This window comes from Microtus pennsylvanicus, chromosome 3 (genome assembly GCF_037038515.1).
Source record: "Microtus pennsylvanicus isolate mMicPen1 chromosome 3, mMicPen1.hap1, whole genome shotgun sequence".
Classification (NCBI taxonomy): Eukaryota; Metazoa; Chordata; class Mammalia; order Rodentia; family Cricetidae; genus Microtus; species Microtus pennsylvanicus.
Window position 1 is genome coordinate 56,090,124 of NC_134581.1, and position 17,929 is coordinate 56,108,052.

At 50.1% G+C, this 17,929-nt stretch overlaps 1 protein-coding gene across 20 annotated transcripts in view; it reads right to left on the minus strand.

Annotated features, from left to right (window-relative positions):
- Megf11 (multiple EGF like domains 11) overlaps window positions 1-17,929 on the minus strand; it is a 332,420-nt gene that overhangs the window by 159,774 nt on the left and 154,717 nt on the right. For all 20 annotated transcript variants that reach the window (XR_012909999.1, XR_012909998.1, XM_075965513.1 and 17 more), the window contains exon 5: window positions 3,632-3,724. Coding sequence is in view for 18 of the 20 variants with exons in the window: in XM_075965513.1 (XP_075821628.1) it covers window positions 3,632-3,724 (93 nt within the window). In the remaining 2 variants the exon portion in view is untranslated. The remainder of the gene's footprint in view (window positions 1-3,631; window positions 3,725-17,929) is intronic.

Consider the following 17,929-nt stretch of genomic DNA (forward strand, 5'->3'; position numbering starts at 1 on the left):
CACAATCTAAAAAAGAAAAACCTATTTCAACCCAAGGCCATATTAACAGGGATAGAATGCCTGAAAGGAAGGCTATAATCGTTAAGAGTTAAGGTTTATGACTGGGAAGTAGTTTGCTCTGCAAGTATGAGAATCTGAGTTTTAAGTCCCAGCACCCACATTAAAAGTGGGGTGACTGGAGAGATGGCTCAGAGGTTAAGAGCACTGGCTGTTCTTGAGAGGCCCTAAATTCAATTCCCAGCAACCACATGGGGGCTCACAACCATCTATAATGAGATCTGATGCCCTGTTCTGGCCTGAAGGCAGGCATGCAAACAGAATACTGTATACATAATAATAATAATAATAAATCTTAAAAAAATAGGTGTGGCCAAGCATACATTGGGCCTAGCACTGGCAGGGATGGGGCAGAGAAAGGAGGATTCCTTGGGGCTCACTTGTCAGCCAGTCTAGCCTACTCAGTGAAAGACCCAGCTTCAAACAATAAGGGGTAGTGATAGACGAAGAGACTCTGTTGACCTCTGGCCTCTGCATGGGCCCATATGGGTAAACACACCTGCAGAGTTAGATTTAGAACCCAGAGTTTTGACTGGTTTCACCATTTACTGGTTAGCTGTCTATGACACTTTGCCAGCCTCTCTGCGCTGACTTTCCCATCTGTAAAACAAGCCTAGTAATTCCCCAGCACAGGATGCTGTGAAGATGAAGCACGAAGTTCAAGACCATGTCCCACGCATGGTCAAGTTCAATCGATGGCAGCACGGATAGTAACAAAACTGTCCTCTCTCAGGACTGGTCAGAGCAGGCCTGCCATTATGGGCTTGGATACAGGGATGATAATTTAAGGGGAAATAAAGGCCACCGGTGATAGGAAAAAGACAGATGGCAAAGCAGCCCAAATCACGTCCCGTAAGACACAATACATCTCAGAGAAGAAAAGAGATCAGTGGCTGTGCGTATTACCCGAAGAGGGAGCTGGGGGAGGAGCCCCCATTTCTTCCAAGCAGGCTCCATGACTATAATCCTCTGATCTGGGGCAGTTCACCCCACATCCACAGCCTGAGGCCTTGTCCAATGAGCTCCTTGGGAGAGATTCCAGACATGCCAAGAAAAAGATCATGGCAATCCATCAGCCTGCTCAGTACTCACTGTGAGCAAGAAGCAACCAGTAGGAACCAGAGTAATATTTCCACTGGGGAGAAGGGAGACTTCCCAGCAGCCAAAATGAACTTCCACAGGAAGTAGTGAGCTTCCTATGTCTAGAAGGCCTTAAGGGTGGGAAAGCTCTCCGCCAGGCACTGCCGAAGCTCTGACACGAGAATCTACGAATTCTCTTCACCTAACACTGCTTTCCCTCAAAATGAAGCTGGGGCTGGCTCTGGAAGACCATAGCCTACTGTTCTCCCAGCTGCTGGCATTATTTTGAGAGTTAGAGAAAACTTTAGGAAGTGGGGACTGGGGTGAGTCCAGGGCATGTATCTTGTCCTTGGCCTCTTCCTCCCAACTCCCTCTCTTTCCTTCCTGTCTGTTTGTCTGTCACGAGGTTGAGAATCTCTTCCACCACACTCTATCACCATGATGGTTAGCCTGGTCACCATGGACTGAACTCTCTGAAACTGTGAGCTGAAATAAACCCCTCCCCTCGCAGGTTGTTACTATCGGGTATTGGGTCACAGCGATAATAAACTAACTTGAACAGAACCTGTCTCTCAGTACTTTCTTTGGCTCTGGTAATACATGCCTTCGAATAGATCCCAGAGAGCAAAGTCCTTAGAACTAAGACGGTGGCTCCCAGCTGAGCAGGAGAATTTAGGGGAAAGGGGACAAGCTGTGGGTTAGACCAGCCCCCAAATGTGATGACGCAGGGGGTTGAATTATCCTCATGTTATTCTGTGATGTAACCCTGGTGTTTGGTAATCTCACCCCGCTGCAAGACCTGCTCAACACCGTCAAATCCCATTCATCCAAGGTCACCAGATGGTAAATCAGAAATGACAAAGATCCTGTCTGAAACACCCCCCCCAAACCCACCTGACTGCACAGCACCGAACCAGCTATAAGTGCACAGCCTGAGAGAGACTGAGGCCTCATCCCCTCCTTCACAGGCCGCCCTATTCTTGGGAAGAGGTGGCAACAGCCGCAAGTAGGCCCAGGCCATCCAGGTCACCCACTCCAGTCAAATGTTTCTCCCCAAAGATCCGCTGTCAGAAGAATTACACCAAAGGAAACATGGACAGGGTACATGCCTTTGGACATTTCCCCAGTGTGCTTCCTGAACTTAAAGTCCACAGAAAAACTAGTTGAATATAACTTGTAAATTCATCCCTCAGGCTCATTCTTCGTCGTCTGGCCTTCCTTCTCAGTCACAGCCTGTCTTTAAGGCAGTGGAGTGGGTGGAAATGGAGGCTATACAGACATTTAGGGTTTCCCCACACACTACACAGGGGCTATTGGAAGCTCCAAGCAGATGTGGACCCCTCCAAGAATTCAGAAGAGTCACCAAGACTTTGGATAAAAACCACACATCCTATACCTTCCTTTGGGCTGGCATTTTCTCATGCCCTTCTAGACAAAGACATAGGCACCATGTATCAAGTCTGCATATCAAAAGACCACAATTAGATTTGCCCAGCCCAGCAGAGAGCAGGAGGGGGCACACAAACTGTCAGGTCAGGCTAATGTGTATGAACCCAGCACTCCCCTGCCTAAGGATTTACAGCATCACCTCTATAGAAGAGGACACGGGGGTAGCTCCCCAAGACTCATAAACAGTGGTACTTAGACCTCTACTGGGTTGGCCTAGGTATGTTTTCACCTACACCAACTTAAAGCAGGAAGAAAACGGGGCTCTAATGCTAGTCAAGGCCTCTAGCCAATAGGATCCCAGTATTAAACAGCTATTGACTGGCATGGAATGTACCTGTGGAAGGGGTCATCTGAGACTATCAGAGAGAGAGGAGGATTCATCTCCAGCTCTTAGCAGCGAATCTCTTCAGCTTTACCTGATACAGTCCTCCTCTGGGGAACTAGTACCACAATAAAGATGATGTCCCATTTTTCTATGGGTCACTGGGTCATCCATAGGTGTACCTAACTCCTTACCAGTCATGTTTCTCTGAGAAATGGGCATTCTCCATCAAGGAGATATAGGAACAGTGTCTTGCCCCTAGGGGTGTCCCCTTCTTTAACTACTGGGGACAGAGAGATGTCCTGGTAGCCACCATCCTCACACAATAGCCCCTTGTGCACCCATGGGCACTCATGAAACTGAGTTTCTGAACCAACGGAGTCAAGGACCAGGCCTAATAACCACCTTGATATGTAAACAAGTATACACATCATCTCAAGTTCATCCCAACCCTCAAATACCATATATAGATGTGGGTCATCAAAAGAAAAGTGTACAAATGACCATACAGCTCTCCACATTTATAACCCTCAAGACCCAACGAACCATCTCCCCCACCCCCTACAGTCTTGACCCCCAAAATGCTGTCACACGTTAACTGTATCTGGCATCTTCCTGACATCCAAAGTCATTTCCACCGGTCACATGGATGAATTTGCACATGCCACCACCCCTTCCGATGTCAGAACTGTAGACCACTGATCCCCAAAACTTCAGACTTACCGCTGGAGCAGTCAGGGCCTCCCCATCCAGGTTCACAGTGGCAGGTATCTGGAGAGACGCAACGGCCGTGCATACACTCCTCAGTGCACAGGGCTGAAGGCATGGGAGAGAAGAAGAGCAGACAGTGAGACCAGCCATCTGGGCACAAAGCAGAAGCCACTTTGTCATGGGTCCCTAGTGCCAAGGATGCTCCAAATGTATCTTTGGTTTGGGGGATAAACATCAAAGTTAATAGGACTTGAGTTGTTCAACATGAAATGTGACTGACAAGAGGGCATGGGGTCTACCCCAGCCTGAGGCAGAGCAGCCTTGGTTTTTTTTTTTTTTTTTTGGTAATAGCTCCTTCAGACACTAGAGATGCAGCTCAGTAGACAGAGAATCCCCAACACCTTATAACCATGTGTGGTACCACATACCTAATCCTGGCACTCAAGAGGTAGAGGAAGGAAGAACAATAACTTAGCGTTATCCTCAGCTACAATGTAAATTGGAGGCTATCCTGGATTACATTAGACCCTACCTTAAAAAAAGACAATCTTTTCAGGCTGATGTTGTAATACACACCTATGAGCCCTGGACTCAGGAGTATAAAGTTAGAGGATCAAGATGAATTTGAGGCCAGTCTAGGTTACGTGTAGAGAAACCCTGTCTCAGAGACAGAGACAGAGACAGGGGGATAGAAAGAGTTACAGAGAAGAAAGAAAAAGGAAAAACGGGGTGGGATGGTGGAGAGTGGTGACTGGAAAGATGGCTCAGTAGTTAAGAGCACTTGCTGCTCTTCCAGAGGACTTGAGTTCATTTTCCAGGACCTACACCTGGCAACTCACAATTAACTTTGTAACTCTAGTTCCAGGGGATCCACTGCCCTCTGATCTCCACTGGCACTCACATACGTGGGGCATATGCTCACATAGACAGACACATGCCCACATAAGTAAAAGTAAAATAAATATAAAAACTCCAGAGTTTGATTTGTAGAGCTCATGTACAAACCAGAGGCCTCTACCACTCCCCCAAACTCTGGCCACATTTGCTCAGCAAACCTGCCCTCTCCATCTTTTGCTGGTCCCAGGTTCTCCTCACGAAAGTCCCTCATGTAAGCAGGCTGCCTGGCAGGAGCAGGCACTGTGCCCCCACCTTCCTGCCCCCCTCCTCAAACATCCCTATTTTGGGGTTCTCAAATGTCAGCAAATCTGCAAAGTATACAAATGCTGAGGGGAAAAAGCAACAGCTAATTATAAGAAAGTAATTAAGAGAGACATCCACGATGATGATAATTGTAATTAGAAAGTGCCTGGCAATTTCTTATCACGCAGTCAAATGCTACAGCCCCGGAGCCGCCAGGCTAGGCAATGAGCAGTTTCCATCCACCACACCGGCACCGAGGAGTCTTATTGACAGCCAGTGTGAGGAAGAGAGCTTATTGCTCTCCTTTCGATAGAATCCACATTTCCAAGGTCACCCTTTGCTCCCCAAGAGACCTGCCCCACCACCTAAGCCATCAGCCAAGCATTACAGAAACCCCCACATGCTACCCCCACTAATTTTGCCAGCTCAGAAAATCAGCAGCTATCATCAGCCCTGTCAATCTCCCAGGTGGGCTTGAGATAAAGGGCTTTCACTCTGAAAGCAGTGAGAATTCATCTTGCTGTCTGCTTCTGGCCTGGGCTGAGGAGCAGGTAGCCTCCTGGACTGAGTCTGGAGGGGCTGCCACTGACCCACTGCCTGGTCTAGATGCTAACTGGTGTGATCATGGGATGGTTGGTGTGGGGTCTTCTAGGCCCCCCCCCCAATGCTGGCCTTGGAGCTACTGCTCCTATAGTTACCATCCTAGCTCTGTCTAGGTCCCCAGATAGGGAAGACCCTGGGAGAGCCACTTCAGATGGCCCCAGTTAGAGGTCTCCAATCAGCCTGGCTTGTGCTAGGGACCTGCAGAGCCCCAGTACTGGAGATCCCTAGGGATGGCTTCCCCAGCTCCCTGACTAGGGAACTGGGCTGAGCCTGGATCTGGGAACCAACTCCACTTAGAACCACAGTGACCTGCTCACTGGGCACTACCAAAACCCTAGCCAGTCACTGCTATGCCAAGGACATTCTAAGCAGGTTCAAATAGGCCTATGTCCTGGAACACACAGGAAAGCAGGTGCCCGTCTTTTGTTCCCCATCTCATGACAGTCCACTGGGCTCTGCCAGCTCCCAGTGAGGGCCTTGCTACTTATAGGCTAAGGACTCTGTGAGATGCACAGCTGGGCCGGTGTAAGTCCCAGACTTTCAGCTCAGCCCAGCAAGGATAACTCCAGCTGTTTGCTTCCTGAGTGCAGAAAGCACAAACTTTGACCCTGGGGTCTCTGCCAAGGTGGTGGGAGCCTTCCATGAATTCTAAACCTGTGGTGTGTTGGGGATTGAAGAAACCTCAGAGAAAAGAGAAAATCATATCCAGCCCCCTCATTACGTGCAGGGAGAAACTGGGGCTGTTTTACAGTATCTCCCCCATCCTGGCTAAGGCACAAGAATGTAAGGTTGAGCACGGAATGCTGCCAGCTGGCCCTGGGAGGCTCAGTGAGAGCTGGGGACAGGCCAGGGCTACAGTTTCCATGTCCTGAGCACCCTGCAGGGGGAGGGGACAGGGGCTCTGACCACCTGGAAGGAGGAAAGAGAAGAACAAAGTCTCAACTGGCTTCCTGACTGCCTTTGCATCTCTTGGATTCCAGACACCCATGACATTTGCCTAACCCCTGGCAACCCCAGGCCAGCAGGAATGGCTGTTGGGTATTCTGAGCAAGCTATACACTGCACAGCCTTCTCACCTGGTCCTTTCCAGGTCCTAGAGACCCAGGGTACCGGTTGTCAAGCACCACCCCAAATGCTGGGCCATAACCCCCAGCTTAGCCCTGGGTTTAGAACACTGCCACCAACCCACACATGCCGAGCAGCCCCTCGCGAGCCCCAGACCCGCTTCCAGGGATGTGGGGGGGGGGTGTCCCTATGTTCTCTCTAGACCTCACTATCCTCTCTCTCTCCCTCGTCCTTCTCTGTCGACCACTTTTTAAATCCTCAATCCGTTCATATTTCATAGGTGTTGTTTAGACAGATGTTTGAATCCTGAAATATTGATGACAAACACTCAGAGCTGAGATTACTAAAGCTGGCATTTGGGCCACTGTTTGAACACCTGGAGAGAGAGGAGAGTCACCCGAAGGTTAGTGAAGTTAAGATACCGTGGCAGCCTAATTCCAACCCCAGGGTCCCAAGTGAGCCAGCGGTAAGCAGCCCCTCCACAGAAGCCCAGGACTCGCACGGGAACTGCCCCTAGAGTAACAGGTTCCTGTCCCCCTTCCCCAGATGCCACATAGCTGAGCTCTGGAGGGACCAGGTTAGGACCCTGCCACCACTGACTCCCGCAGCTTTACAGGAGGTTTGTGGTCAAGTCTTTCTTACCACGGCATGTCCATTTGCCCACGAGCAGGGACCCCAAGGCAGACTGGACGGGAGCAGCTTCACGTCAAGGGAAGGGGCAGCACTCTCGCTTTCCAGCCCAACTGAAAAACCTGAACTTCTGCTTTCTCAGCCCCATCTCATTGCTCCCCCATCCAATCTTGCTCCTAAGCATCTTCCAGCTTCATGGCATGCTGGGAATACTGCTGCTGAGAAGCAGGTTGGTGGAGCTAGGACACAAGGTATCCAGAGCACAGGGGTTTGCCCACAGGTGTTAATTGGTACCTCTGCCCACCTCTGTCCCTGGGTCAGCCCCCCCCCCATTCAGTCGGAGATGGTGACAGGCTAGATCTCACAGGCTGCAGGAGTCAAGTGAATTGATAAAGGCTCAGGGCATAGCAAGTGCCAGAGAAGCCTTGCTCTCACTACTGGCAGGGTTTCCTTGGGCCTCGTGGCATCATCCGGTGACACTTGAGCCCTTTTCAACACACACACTCATACACACACCACACACACACTCACACATACCACACACACTCTCTCACACACACACATGCCACACAAAGTTACCCTCATCCTTTATTGTGGTTCATGGTGGGTGGCTTGCAGGGGTCTGCTGTCAGATCCCTGGTGGGAAAGAACACCATAACCTAAGTTTAAATCTGAGATTTACCAACTACTATTGCTCCACCAGTACCACAAGCAAATGACCCCCTGCCCTGTCTTGAGAACAATGGTATCCACCTCAGAGTTGTTGCAAAGATGGAAATGTTAGGGTGCTGGCGAGATGACTCAGTGGATAAAGCCTGGCAGCTCAAGTGCAATCCCTGGAACCCCCACAGGGAAGGAGAAAGCCAACCCCCATAAATTGAGCTCTGACCTCGCAAATGCACCGTGGCACATGCATGCCCCTTCCCATCACATTCTATTAAATAAATAAATAAATAAATGTAATTCACAAATAAACACTTAGGTGAATACCCAGCAAGTGTTAGGTGTCCAGAGAACAAGAGTTGTTGAAATCTCTTCACACTCCCACAATATTCTGTCTGTCTCTCTCTCTCTCTCACACACACACACACCACAGGATCATCACATATGACTGTGCGTGTACACCATGAGATCTGAACCCCTCTCATTCCCATGATCATCTCACACACAGGATCATCACACATGCCTGTGGGTATAGACTGTGGGGTCTGGGCTGGATGTCAAAGACAGGTGACAACCGCTTCCATTTGTTGCCACTTCCTATGGGAGGGTTTCCACTAACCCTTCCCATGCTTTTATTTGTTTGTTTGTACATTTTCTGAGTACCCACTACATGCTGTGCTTGGAGATTTTCACGTGAGTTATCTCAACCTTGTACTCCATAGTTTCATATCAACTTGACACAAGCTCAAGTCATCAGAGAGGAGTGAATGTCAATTAAGAAAATGCTGCTATAAAATCAGGCTGTAAGCAAGCCAGTAGGGCATTTTCTTAATTAGTGATTGATTGGAAGGGCCCAGCCCATTGTGAGTGGTGTGATCTCTGGGCTGGTGGTCCTGGGTTCTTCTAGAAAGCAGGCTAAAGAAGCCATGGGGAGCAAGCCAGTGAGTAGCATCCTCCATGGCCTCTGCATCAGCTCCTGCCTCCAGGTTCCTGCCCTGTTTCAGTTCCTGCCTTGACTTCCTTCAATAAACTGTGCTGCGGAAGTGTAAAGCAGAACAAACCCTTTCCTCCCCAAGCTGCTTTTGCTCATGGTGTTTCCTCACACCAATAGTAACCCTGACTAAGACAGGTCTCAACCAAAGGCCCTCCCAGCATGCTTTGGGGAGTTCACTCTCATAACTTTCTTAAATATTAACCTGAGGGAGATACCCCCTGAGGCCTCCAGTCCCTGGGGAGCACTGGCTGCTTCCTGCTCTGTGTTGGTAAGCCCCCACACAGTAGGTGCCCCGTGGTTGTGGGTCCCCCATGTAGTTCATGTAGGGAGCTTGACCTCAGTAGTTTCTCCTCGTCCAGCCTTGTTAGACATCTTGTCACAATCACTCCTCCTCCACCTGCATCTACACCCCAGCCTGTCGGTGACAGGAACCCCTCGCCTGCAAACCAGGCCTTCTGAAACTCAGACTACAAGCCAGTGTTGACCCCTTGAGAATGCCTTCACCCCCTCTCCTGACCCCCACACCTTCCCTGTGCCCAGGGCTGACCTCCATGGACTGCATCCCAGGCCTCCTCATCCTCTGGCTTCTGGGCAGGTCCAGCCAGTGGGGAACAACCAGCAAGTAACAGGAAGGGAGGTTGTACCATGTGTGCCTAGGGTTCTGGGACACCGTCCTCAGGCCCAAGGGATAGTAGCGGTTCTCAGATAAGATGCTATACCATTTCTTAGTGGTTTTCACAAGCACTTTCCCTGCCTTTGTCTGTTTGTTTATTGTTCTGAGATGAGGTCTTATGTACTCCAGACTGACCTTATCCTTCTGCTTCCACTTCCCAAATGCTGGGGCTACAGTGCACATCATCACCCAGTTTGTGTGATACTGGGGATACAATCCAGGATGCTGTGTATGGCAGGCAAGCACCCCACCCACTGAGCTACTTCTGCAGCCCTCTCCCCAACTTTATAAAAACCATCTCTCTATCACTAAACTCTCCCCGGTGACCCTTCCCATCACACCCCATCCATGTCTTTCTGGAAGCCTAACTGGTCCAAAGCCAAGCTGAGGTCTGAGCCCACACACGTGCAGGATGCTAAGGAATGGCTCTTATGGCTGCCTTGTCATTGTCACCTGGACCTCAGGTGCAGACAAGCAAGTGACAGTACCAGACCAGGTGCTGACTCGCTGTACAGATGGAGGAAAGTCATTGGTTAAAAAAAGAAACTGCTTGGCTGGCCCTCATAGGTTAAAACACAGGTGGGTGGAGAAAACAGAACAGAATGCTGGGAGGAGGAGGAAGTGAGCTCAGACTCGACAGCTCTCCTCTCGGGAGCAGATGCCTTAGGAGAGACGCCATGCCCCGCTCCCGGGGAGACACATGCGATGAAGCTCCAACCCAGGATGGAAGTAGGCTAGAATCTTCCTGGTAAGACCGGTGCTCACAGATTATTAGAGATGGGTTGATCGGGATATCAGTAAGGGCTAGAGCTAAAGGGCCAAGCAGTGTTTAAATGAATACAATTTGTGTGTTGTTATTTCGGGGCATAAGCTAGCAGGCGGCCGGGGTGCTGGGGATGCAGCCCCGCCGCTCCTAATACTACAGACCTCCATTTCCATATCTGAAATGAAGGGGTTAGTGGCATGACCCACTGTCACTCCAGCTCTGGGTGCGTAGGGCTTTATAGTGCAGCAGATTTCAGTTTGAGGATCAACTCAAACGGAGCTTGAGTGTTGATATAGAGACAGCTTAGTCGGGGGAGGACCTGAGTTTGAGCCCAAAAACCCATGTTAAAAAAGCCAGGTGTGGTGATGTGGAGAACTACAGGGAGGCAGAGAAGCAGATCCTGGGGCTTCCTGCCCAGCCAGCCTAGCCTGCTTGGTGAGTTCCAGGCCAGCGAGAGACTGTAAAAGAGAAGAAAAGGTGAACACTGCCTGAGGAACGACACTTAAAGTTGTCCTGTGGCCTCCACACACACATGCATGTCCCTACACACACACACACACACACACACACACGGCAGGTGGGAGAGAGAGAAAGAGAGAGATCTGAACATGTACAAACATGTGTGCACACATATAACATGCAGAGTTTGGTGCCTGGAGAATGTATTCTGAGGAGCAGACAGCTGGATTGGCAGGCTTTGGGCAGAAGCAGCTTGCATGGGCAGCTCCTCAGCAGACAAACTATGGAGACAATATCGGCCTTCCTGACTACTGGCTGGCTCTCATGGTGGAGAGCCCCTGGAATCAATTCTCCATTCTATTAGCATTCCACCCGAGACGACCCACGAGTCCCCAAGGTGCTCATGGTAATATATTTGCCTGGCTGCCTGCAAATGGTCTCACTAGTTAATGGAACTATAAAATTCCTTCACATGAAAAGGTCAAGACAAATAAAGACATGCTCCCTGGCCCCATACCTAGTGGGGACTAGAGAAGGCCTAGGGTCCAGGCACAGTGTAACCTCCTGAATTCCATGGCATATGGCTTCTGGAGCTTCCCATGCGCCCCCCCCCCCCCCCCCCCGTCCCATTTCCCCTGTGCCCCAAGGCACATTGATCAGCCAGACATTAGCATTCCTGGCAGGAGCCACGGAGCAGGTTGTCACTGGATTCTGCTTAGAAACAAAATAACCTCCATTCAAGTGGGCCCAAGTGCCAATTCTGAGGTGACACGCTTAGCATGAATGATTTTGCTGTGGCCAAGGTCATGCATCCCTATATGACGTGTATATGTGTCTATGTCTGAGGAAGGAGACTTAGGAATTTCCAGGAAGTTCTAAAACCTAGTCCAGTAAACACAATCACTGAGTTCCCTCCTCAGCCATAAAGAGCCAAGTCCACTGACTCCTCAGCACATCTGGACTTGACTTTGAGTGGCCATGTTTGACTCCAGGTCGTAAACAGTCACATTTAGGAAAGCAGCCTTTCCCCTGCAGTGCTGGGAGGACATAAAGGACACAAGAGCTTCCTGATCTGGGGACTCAGGCCTGCAAGTTCCACCCCACCTCACGGACCTCTCTCTGAGCAGGCCCTAGCACCTCATCTTCCGTTCCTGGCACCCTAGCTGGCTGCTCCCCTGTCGTGGTATGTTATGTGCTCACCTGACGGCTACCTGCTGGGGTGTGTTGTCATGCACTGGGTCCCTGCTCTGCCACTCATTGGCTGCATGTCTCTGGGCAGCCTTCTGACCTTCAGTTTCCTCCCCTGCCTCCCCTGCGACCCAGGAGCATTACTGCAAACACCAAGGAGTTAAGACCTGCAAAGCCCTTTCAACCAGAGCTTCCAGCTACTCCTTTCCCCCACTTGCTACTGTTATCCACATTCCTCTTCTTGGGGCAGGGTACAGGACCTGGGACATCATGGCCCCAATGTGGCATTTTCAGCTCAGCTTCAGATCTGAAGGCCTGAGTTAGAGCCGAGAAGAATTCCTTGTTAGTGGAGGCGGGGAGAGAGTGACAACATTGACTTCGAGTGTTAGGGGTATGGGGACGGAGTGGAAGAAGCCACAGCCCCAGTCAGTTCGCTGGTGGACAGTCATCCACCAAGGGCGACATCCTGTACAGCTCCTTCCTCTTCTGGCTCTCAGAGGAAAGAATGGAAGAAGACCACAACCCAGCTGCCGAGACTTCTCTCTCATGGACCCAAGAGCTGTGTTATAGTTGTGTGTAGGGAGTGTGTGTGTAAATGTGTCTACCTGTCATGTTCACTTTAATACCACCTCCTCCAGGAAGCTCCTCATGACTGCATAATCTAACCCTGCCCCAAGCGAGGCCAGGTCCCCTCCCTGCTGGCTGGTGCCTGGTTGTCCCCAAAGGCCACAGCACTGACTTCACAACTACTCACTGAGCTCCCACCAACTCCCCAAAGGCAAGAAAAAGGTCTCTATTCAATATCTCAATGTTCCAGCATGGAACCAGACCTTCCCCATTTAGGACCCACCCTCTCCCATGTGGGCCATGCCAATCTGCTTGAGGGTAAATGTATAACTCAGTTTAAAAGGCCTGGCTATGCTAAGCCTCAACACTCCATGAGGTTGGCGGAGGAGATTGGCTGATTTGTTTGTTTTTGAGACAGAGTCTCATTGTCTGGGCTGGCCTCCACTTACTATGTCAATGAAGATGGCTGAGCTTTTGATCGTCCTCTCTCTACTCCTGGGTGCTGTGATTACAGCCTGTGCCACCACACCCCGTCCTTGCAGTGCTGAGGATGGATGAGATCCAGGGCTTCCAGAATGCTAGGCAAGCACTCTGCCGACTTAGCTGCATCCCAGCCCTGACAAAACGCTTTTTTAAAAAATGTAGCTCACATACACTGTCCTGTCACAGCCAAACCCAGTGGGGAAGACCGCAGCCTCCCATCCCATTCTAGAGCCCCGGGGAGCCATCTATCATCAAACGCCAATGTCAGATAATAACACCCCACACACCCCAACCGCATCAGGGGACCTCCCTCACGTCGCTACCAATCATCCTAAGATATCAGCCTGACTTGTTCCAAATACGGCTTAACTGCAAATAATGGTTTACCAATTAGAATTGCCACCTGTCAGAATGCTGCTATCAGGTTCCTGCATACAGCAAGCCTGCCAACCACAGGGCCTGATAAAAGCCTTGGCATGGCAGTCAGCAACCTCCACGGGCACAGAAGGCCCAGGGTCTGCTCCCGGCAGCCCAGCCTTCCCTGCTTTGTAGAGGATTTTCCCAGCTGAGCCGCTCCAACCCCCACCCCGTGTCCCTGTGAGGAGCAACAGCTTTCAACTTGTTAATGATGCTGGAACATACGGCCTGAGTCAGCAACCCCCGGCACACGACCCAAGGAGAGTTTTTTCTAGGTCTTTTTTCCCCAGTTTGACAGATGCCAGACTTTCTCCAGAAAGACACATTCCAACTGATTGATTTTTTTTTCCTTAGGAAATTGATCCTTGCCACCTACAAGGCAAGCAAAACATGAGGCTTGTCAAGTGTTTTCTTTTTCTTTCTTTCTTTTTTTCTTTCTTTTCTTTTCTTTTTCAACATTGATTTAAAAAAAAAAAATTCTGCCTCTCTCTTACAGCTTGTCTTCCCCAAGGAGCTGGCCTCGTCTTGTAGTTTGTGTGACAGGGCCCCCAAAGGGGTGGCGATGGAGGATGGACAGATGGACCAGTGCCCGGTGCCTATTTTCCATCAGACAGACCTTGATACATCAGAGTGGGTCAGCATGAGGCTGTCAGCTGGGCAGACCTGGGTGGGGCCCCAGGGCCTCTTCCTGGCAAGCTGGGTAGCCCTGAGCCAATTAAAATGATGAAGTCCTACAAAACCTATGGGGCTATCTGGGTTAGAGGGCAAAACAAGATAAAACCTACAAAGGGGTTGGCAGAGTAGGCCCCAGCAAGGGCTCAGAAATTCCAGCTCAAGACATTACCACCAGTTTTAGAAGCAGCAGCATGAATTTGACACTCAGACATGCTGATCTCTGGGCCTCGGAGATGGCTCAGCCAGTCATGTGCTTGCTGTGTGATCATGAAGATCTAAGTTCTCAGCACTTATGCAACATGTAAAAAGTCAGGTAGAGAAACATGCATCTGGAGTCCTGGATCCATCTAGGAGACTGAGATTCCTGGGGCTCACTGGCAAGCCAGCCTCGCTGCATTGGTGAGCATCAAGGTCAATAAGAGACTCCATCTCAAAAATAGAGACAGATTGAGGATGTCAACTGAGGTTGACCTCTGGCCTCCACATGCACCCCCACACAATACATGTGAACACATATGCATGAACACATACGTACATACAAGGAAAAATATAAGCACGCTGTGCTCGGAGACTTCCACTGACCCTCAGAACCACGACATCTTTGGAGAGAGGGCCAAGTAGTAATACTGTCTTCACTTCAGCTATACATTAGTGTCTGTAACTCCCTGTCTGTATCCTGTACCGAATTCCATCCACCAGCTCTGTCAGCAGCAAACGTCTGCTCCAGTCCAGCCTCGATCTGCTATAGCGTAGCTTCAAGTGAAAATGGCTCTCCCCAGCTCCTAGCCCTAGGCACTATCTGGCCTCCCTTTCTTACCTAACCAATGGCGATCTCAATTCAAATGGCACCCACCTTAGAAAACGGTCCCTGAACAACCTCAGTAGGTGAGGTGATCCTGAGATGCACTCTAGTACTTCCCTGCCCCATCCTGGTCACATGACACCGCTTGGCTCTCAACTGGAAGAAGGATGCTATGTTCTCCCACTGACACATCCTGGGGTCCCGCACAGTACGAGCACCGAGCAGCTTCGTAAACAGCTGTTGGATGCCTGACAGAATGAATCCACATGGTGCCCGATACTCTGGACAGCTCTGATTACTAGAAAGTTCTAAGCTTCACTGAGCAGAAATCTGCTTTCTTACAGCTTGTGTGTGGTACTGCCAGGCTTGCCCCTCCCTGCCCCTCCCTGCTCTGGCTCCAGGTCCCTTCTGATCCCACCTCACCAACCTTCCGAAGGCTTCTCTCTGTCAGGATCTGCAGTAGGACCAAGACAAACCAGTAGGAAGGATAGCTCCCAGCAGGTACGTCTAGCAAGCATGGTGCCCATCCTTTGGGATCACCCTCCCTTTGGTATTAGTCTTTGTCTCTGGGTCCACTCTGAGGTTGGCACCTGAAGTGCTGCGGAAGCCACCCATGGTTCAGGAGCTGGATACCTCTTGCATCCCCAGCAGCAAACAGCCCGTGGTCCTGCTGATTCAAAATCTCATTCCCATGAGAAGCTAAATCAGGAGCCGCTTAGCAACCTTTATTAATAACTCTAATAACATACATAAACAGATGGGAAAGAGTCGCATCCTAGCTCTCCCCTGCCTTCCCATCCTGAACCTCTGCTTCGCTGTAGGAGCCCTAAGTTCCCTGTCCTTTCTGGGAGTGATTTCATGAATGAGTCCTCATCAAATTGCAACCTTTTCATGGCATGGATGGCTGGGACTGTTCCACTTCCCACTTACATGTCACTGAAAAGATCCCTTTCTACCTTAGCCCCCTCTGCCACCCTGGCCTGCGAATCCAAGATCTCCGTGGGCAAATGGGTGGTTGCTTGGCCTAAGCATCATTGGGGTGGGAGATGCAAGCTTCCAGAAACCTTTGTGACCTGCTAACCAGAGTCAGCACTGCCCGGAGCTTCCAGAAGTTGATTCCACCCCCCACCTTGAACCACCCCTGACTTGGCTGAAGTTCAATGTCCCCTGACAGTTCAAACCTGAGGATGTGAAACGCTTTATTTAAAATAATGTTTAAGGTCCACTGTCACTGGTTATAAGCTTCTTTGTGATGAAGACAGGATCAAACTCAGGGCTGTATGGGCTCAGGTGAGGAGACTCTTCCCACCATGGCCTCTCTGACAGACATGACCTTGCAAGACCAATGGGTAAACGGGCAACACTGGCAACCCCAATGGAATGCCATAAAGTACCAGCGTGGGGTGGTGGGAGCTAGGCAGAGAAACTAGGGTGGAAGGTCAGGGACTCTGTCTCATGTACTCATTGACCCTGATGCCTATCTGTGTCTCTTGGGGGAGAAGTTCAGCTTGAATATACTTGAACTGGGGCACATGATAAACATGTAAGGTCATGTGTCATAGCACTGGTGATCATAGCTGGAGCACACACTAACTGTCCATCCACAAGAATAAGAGTAAATCAGCGCGCGCACACACACACACACACCCACACACCCCACAATAGGAAAATATAATCACAGCAACATACTCAAGGGCATTGGTACAATAAAAACCCAGGAAGCAGGACCGGAGTGGCAAAGATCAGAGAGATTAGCATGTGGCACCCTCTGTGAGAAATTACAGGGCAAGGATATGCATATGCATGCCCTTAAATATACCCTGAACATCGAACATCTCTCTACAGGACCATGCAGCTAGTAACTCCTTCAGGAAGGGGGCTTATGAGGGACCACCTACTTCTGCAGCGGATGTACTCCGAGCCAGGAGAGCACTATCTGTGCAGAAAACAGAGACAGCTGAGACTAGAACAGAAGAGTCTCCACAAAGCCTCTGTAGCCACCTCAGGAGCCCCTGCTAGAGGAATCTATCCGGCATCCACACACCAGCCAGCACCCAGTGACAATGCGTGATCACGCAGTGACCTAATGAGTGGTATAGCTAGAAAGTTTGCAGAAAGGTTTATCTCTGTCCAGGAGCTGGATTGTGACCTCTGCCTGCTGCTAAGCCGAGACCCCAGAAGTCACCTCCCAGCAGTGACCAGGTTCCCATCACACAGAGCCCTAGACAGCAGGGTTCTCAGGGCTTCACAGTGCCTGAGGGAGTGTAAGGAGCAGCCAAGGTTGGCAGTGCCCATAGCTCACTGGTCTCGCCCAGCACCCAATAAGCGGAACTTCACAGAGTTTCTGGACAAGCTTTCCACTGTCCACTGTGTCACACTGAGGGCGACATCGGTTCACTCAAATACGAGCCTTGCTCTTACTCATCCTAGCTTTTCTCAAAGTGATCTTGTGAGACACCCGCCTCCTTCTGTTCCCTCCCTTTCTTTAGTTCCTCCATCAGTCTCTGACCTGCAATGGCCATGGGATTTATCCAGGGGAGAAATCCTGAAGGTGTGTGCAGAAAGAAAGAAACGAACAAAAAGAAGGTAGAAGGAAGGGCAAAGGAGGGAGAGACTGAAGAAATGTATGGTGGTTTGAATAAAACAGCCCCCATGAGCCCAAAGGGAGTGGTATGATTAGGAGGTGTGGCTTTGATGGAGGAAGTGAGTCACTGGGGGTGGGCTCTGAGGTCTCCAAAGCTCAAGCCAGGCTTAGAGGCTCCTCATCTCTTCCTGCTGCCTGCAGATCCAGATGTAGACTCTCAGCTTCTTCTCCAGCACCACATCTGCCTGTGTGTGTACCACCGTGCTTCCTGCTATGACAATAATGGACCAAACCTCTGAGCTATAAGCCAGCCCCAATTAAATGTTTTCTTTTATGAGAGTTGCCATGGTCATGGTGTCTCTTTACAGCAATAAAACCCTAACTGAGACAAAAAGCAAGGAGATTCCCGTTTCTATTTTTTTTTTTTTTTGGAGTATTTAGATACTAGTCACCTGGAACCCTTTCTAATATCTAAGTTTTGGGTTTGTTTGTTTGCTTGTTTGCTTGTCTGAGACAGAGCACAGTGTAGTGCAGATTGGCCTTAAGGCCTTAAAGTGACTCTGTAGTCTAAACTGATCTGGAGCAGGTTTTGTTTTTGTTT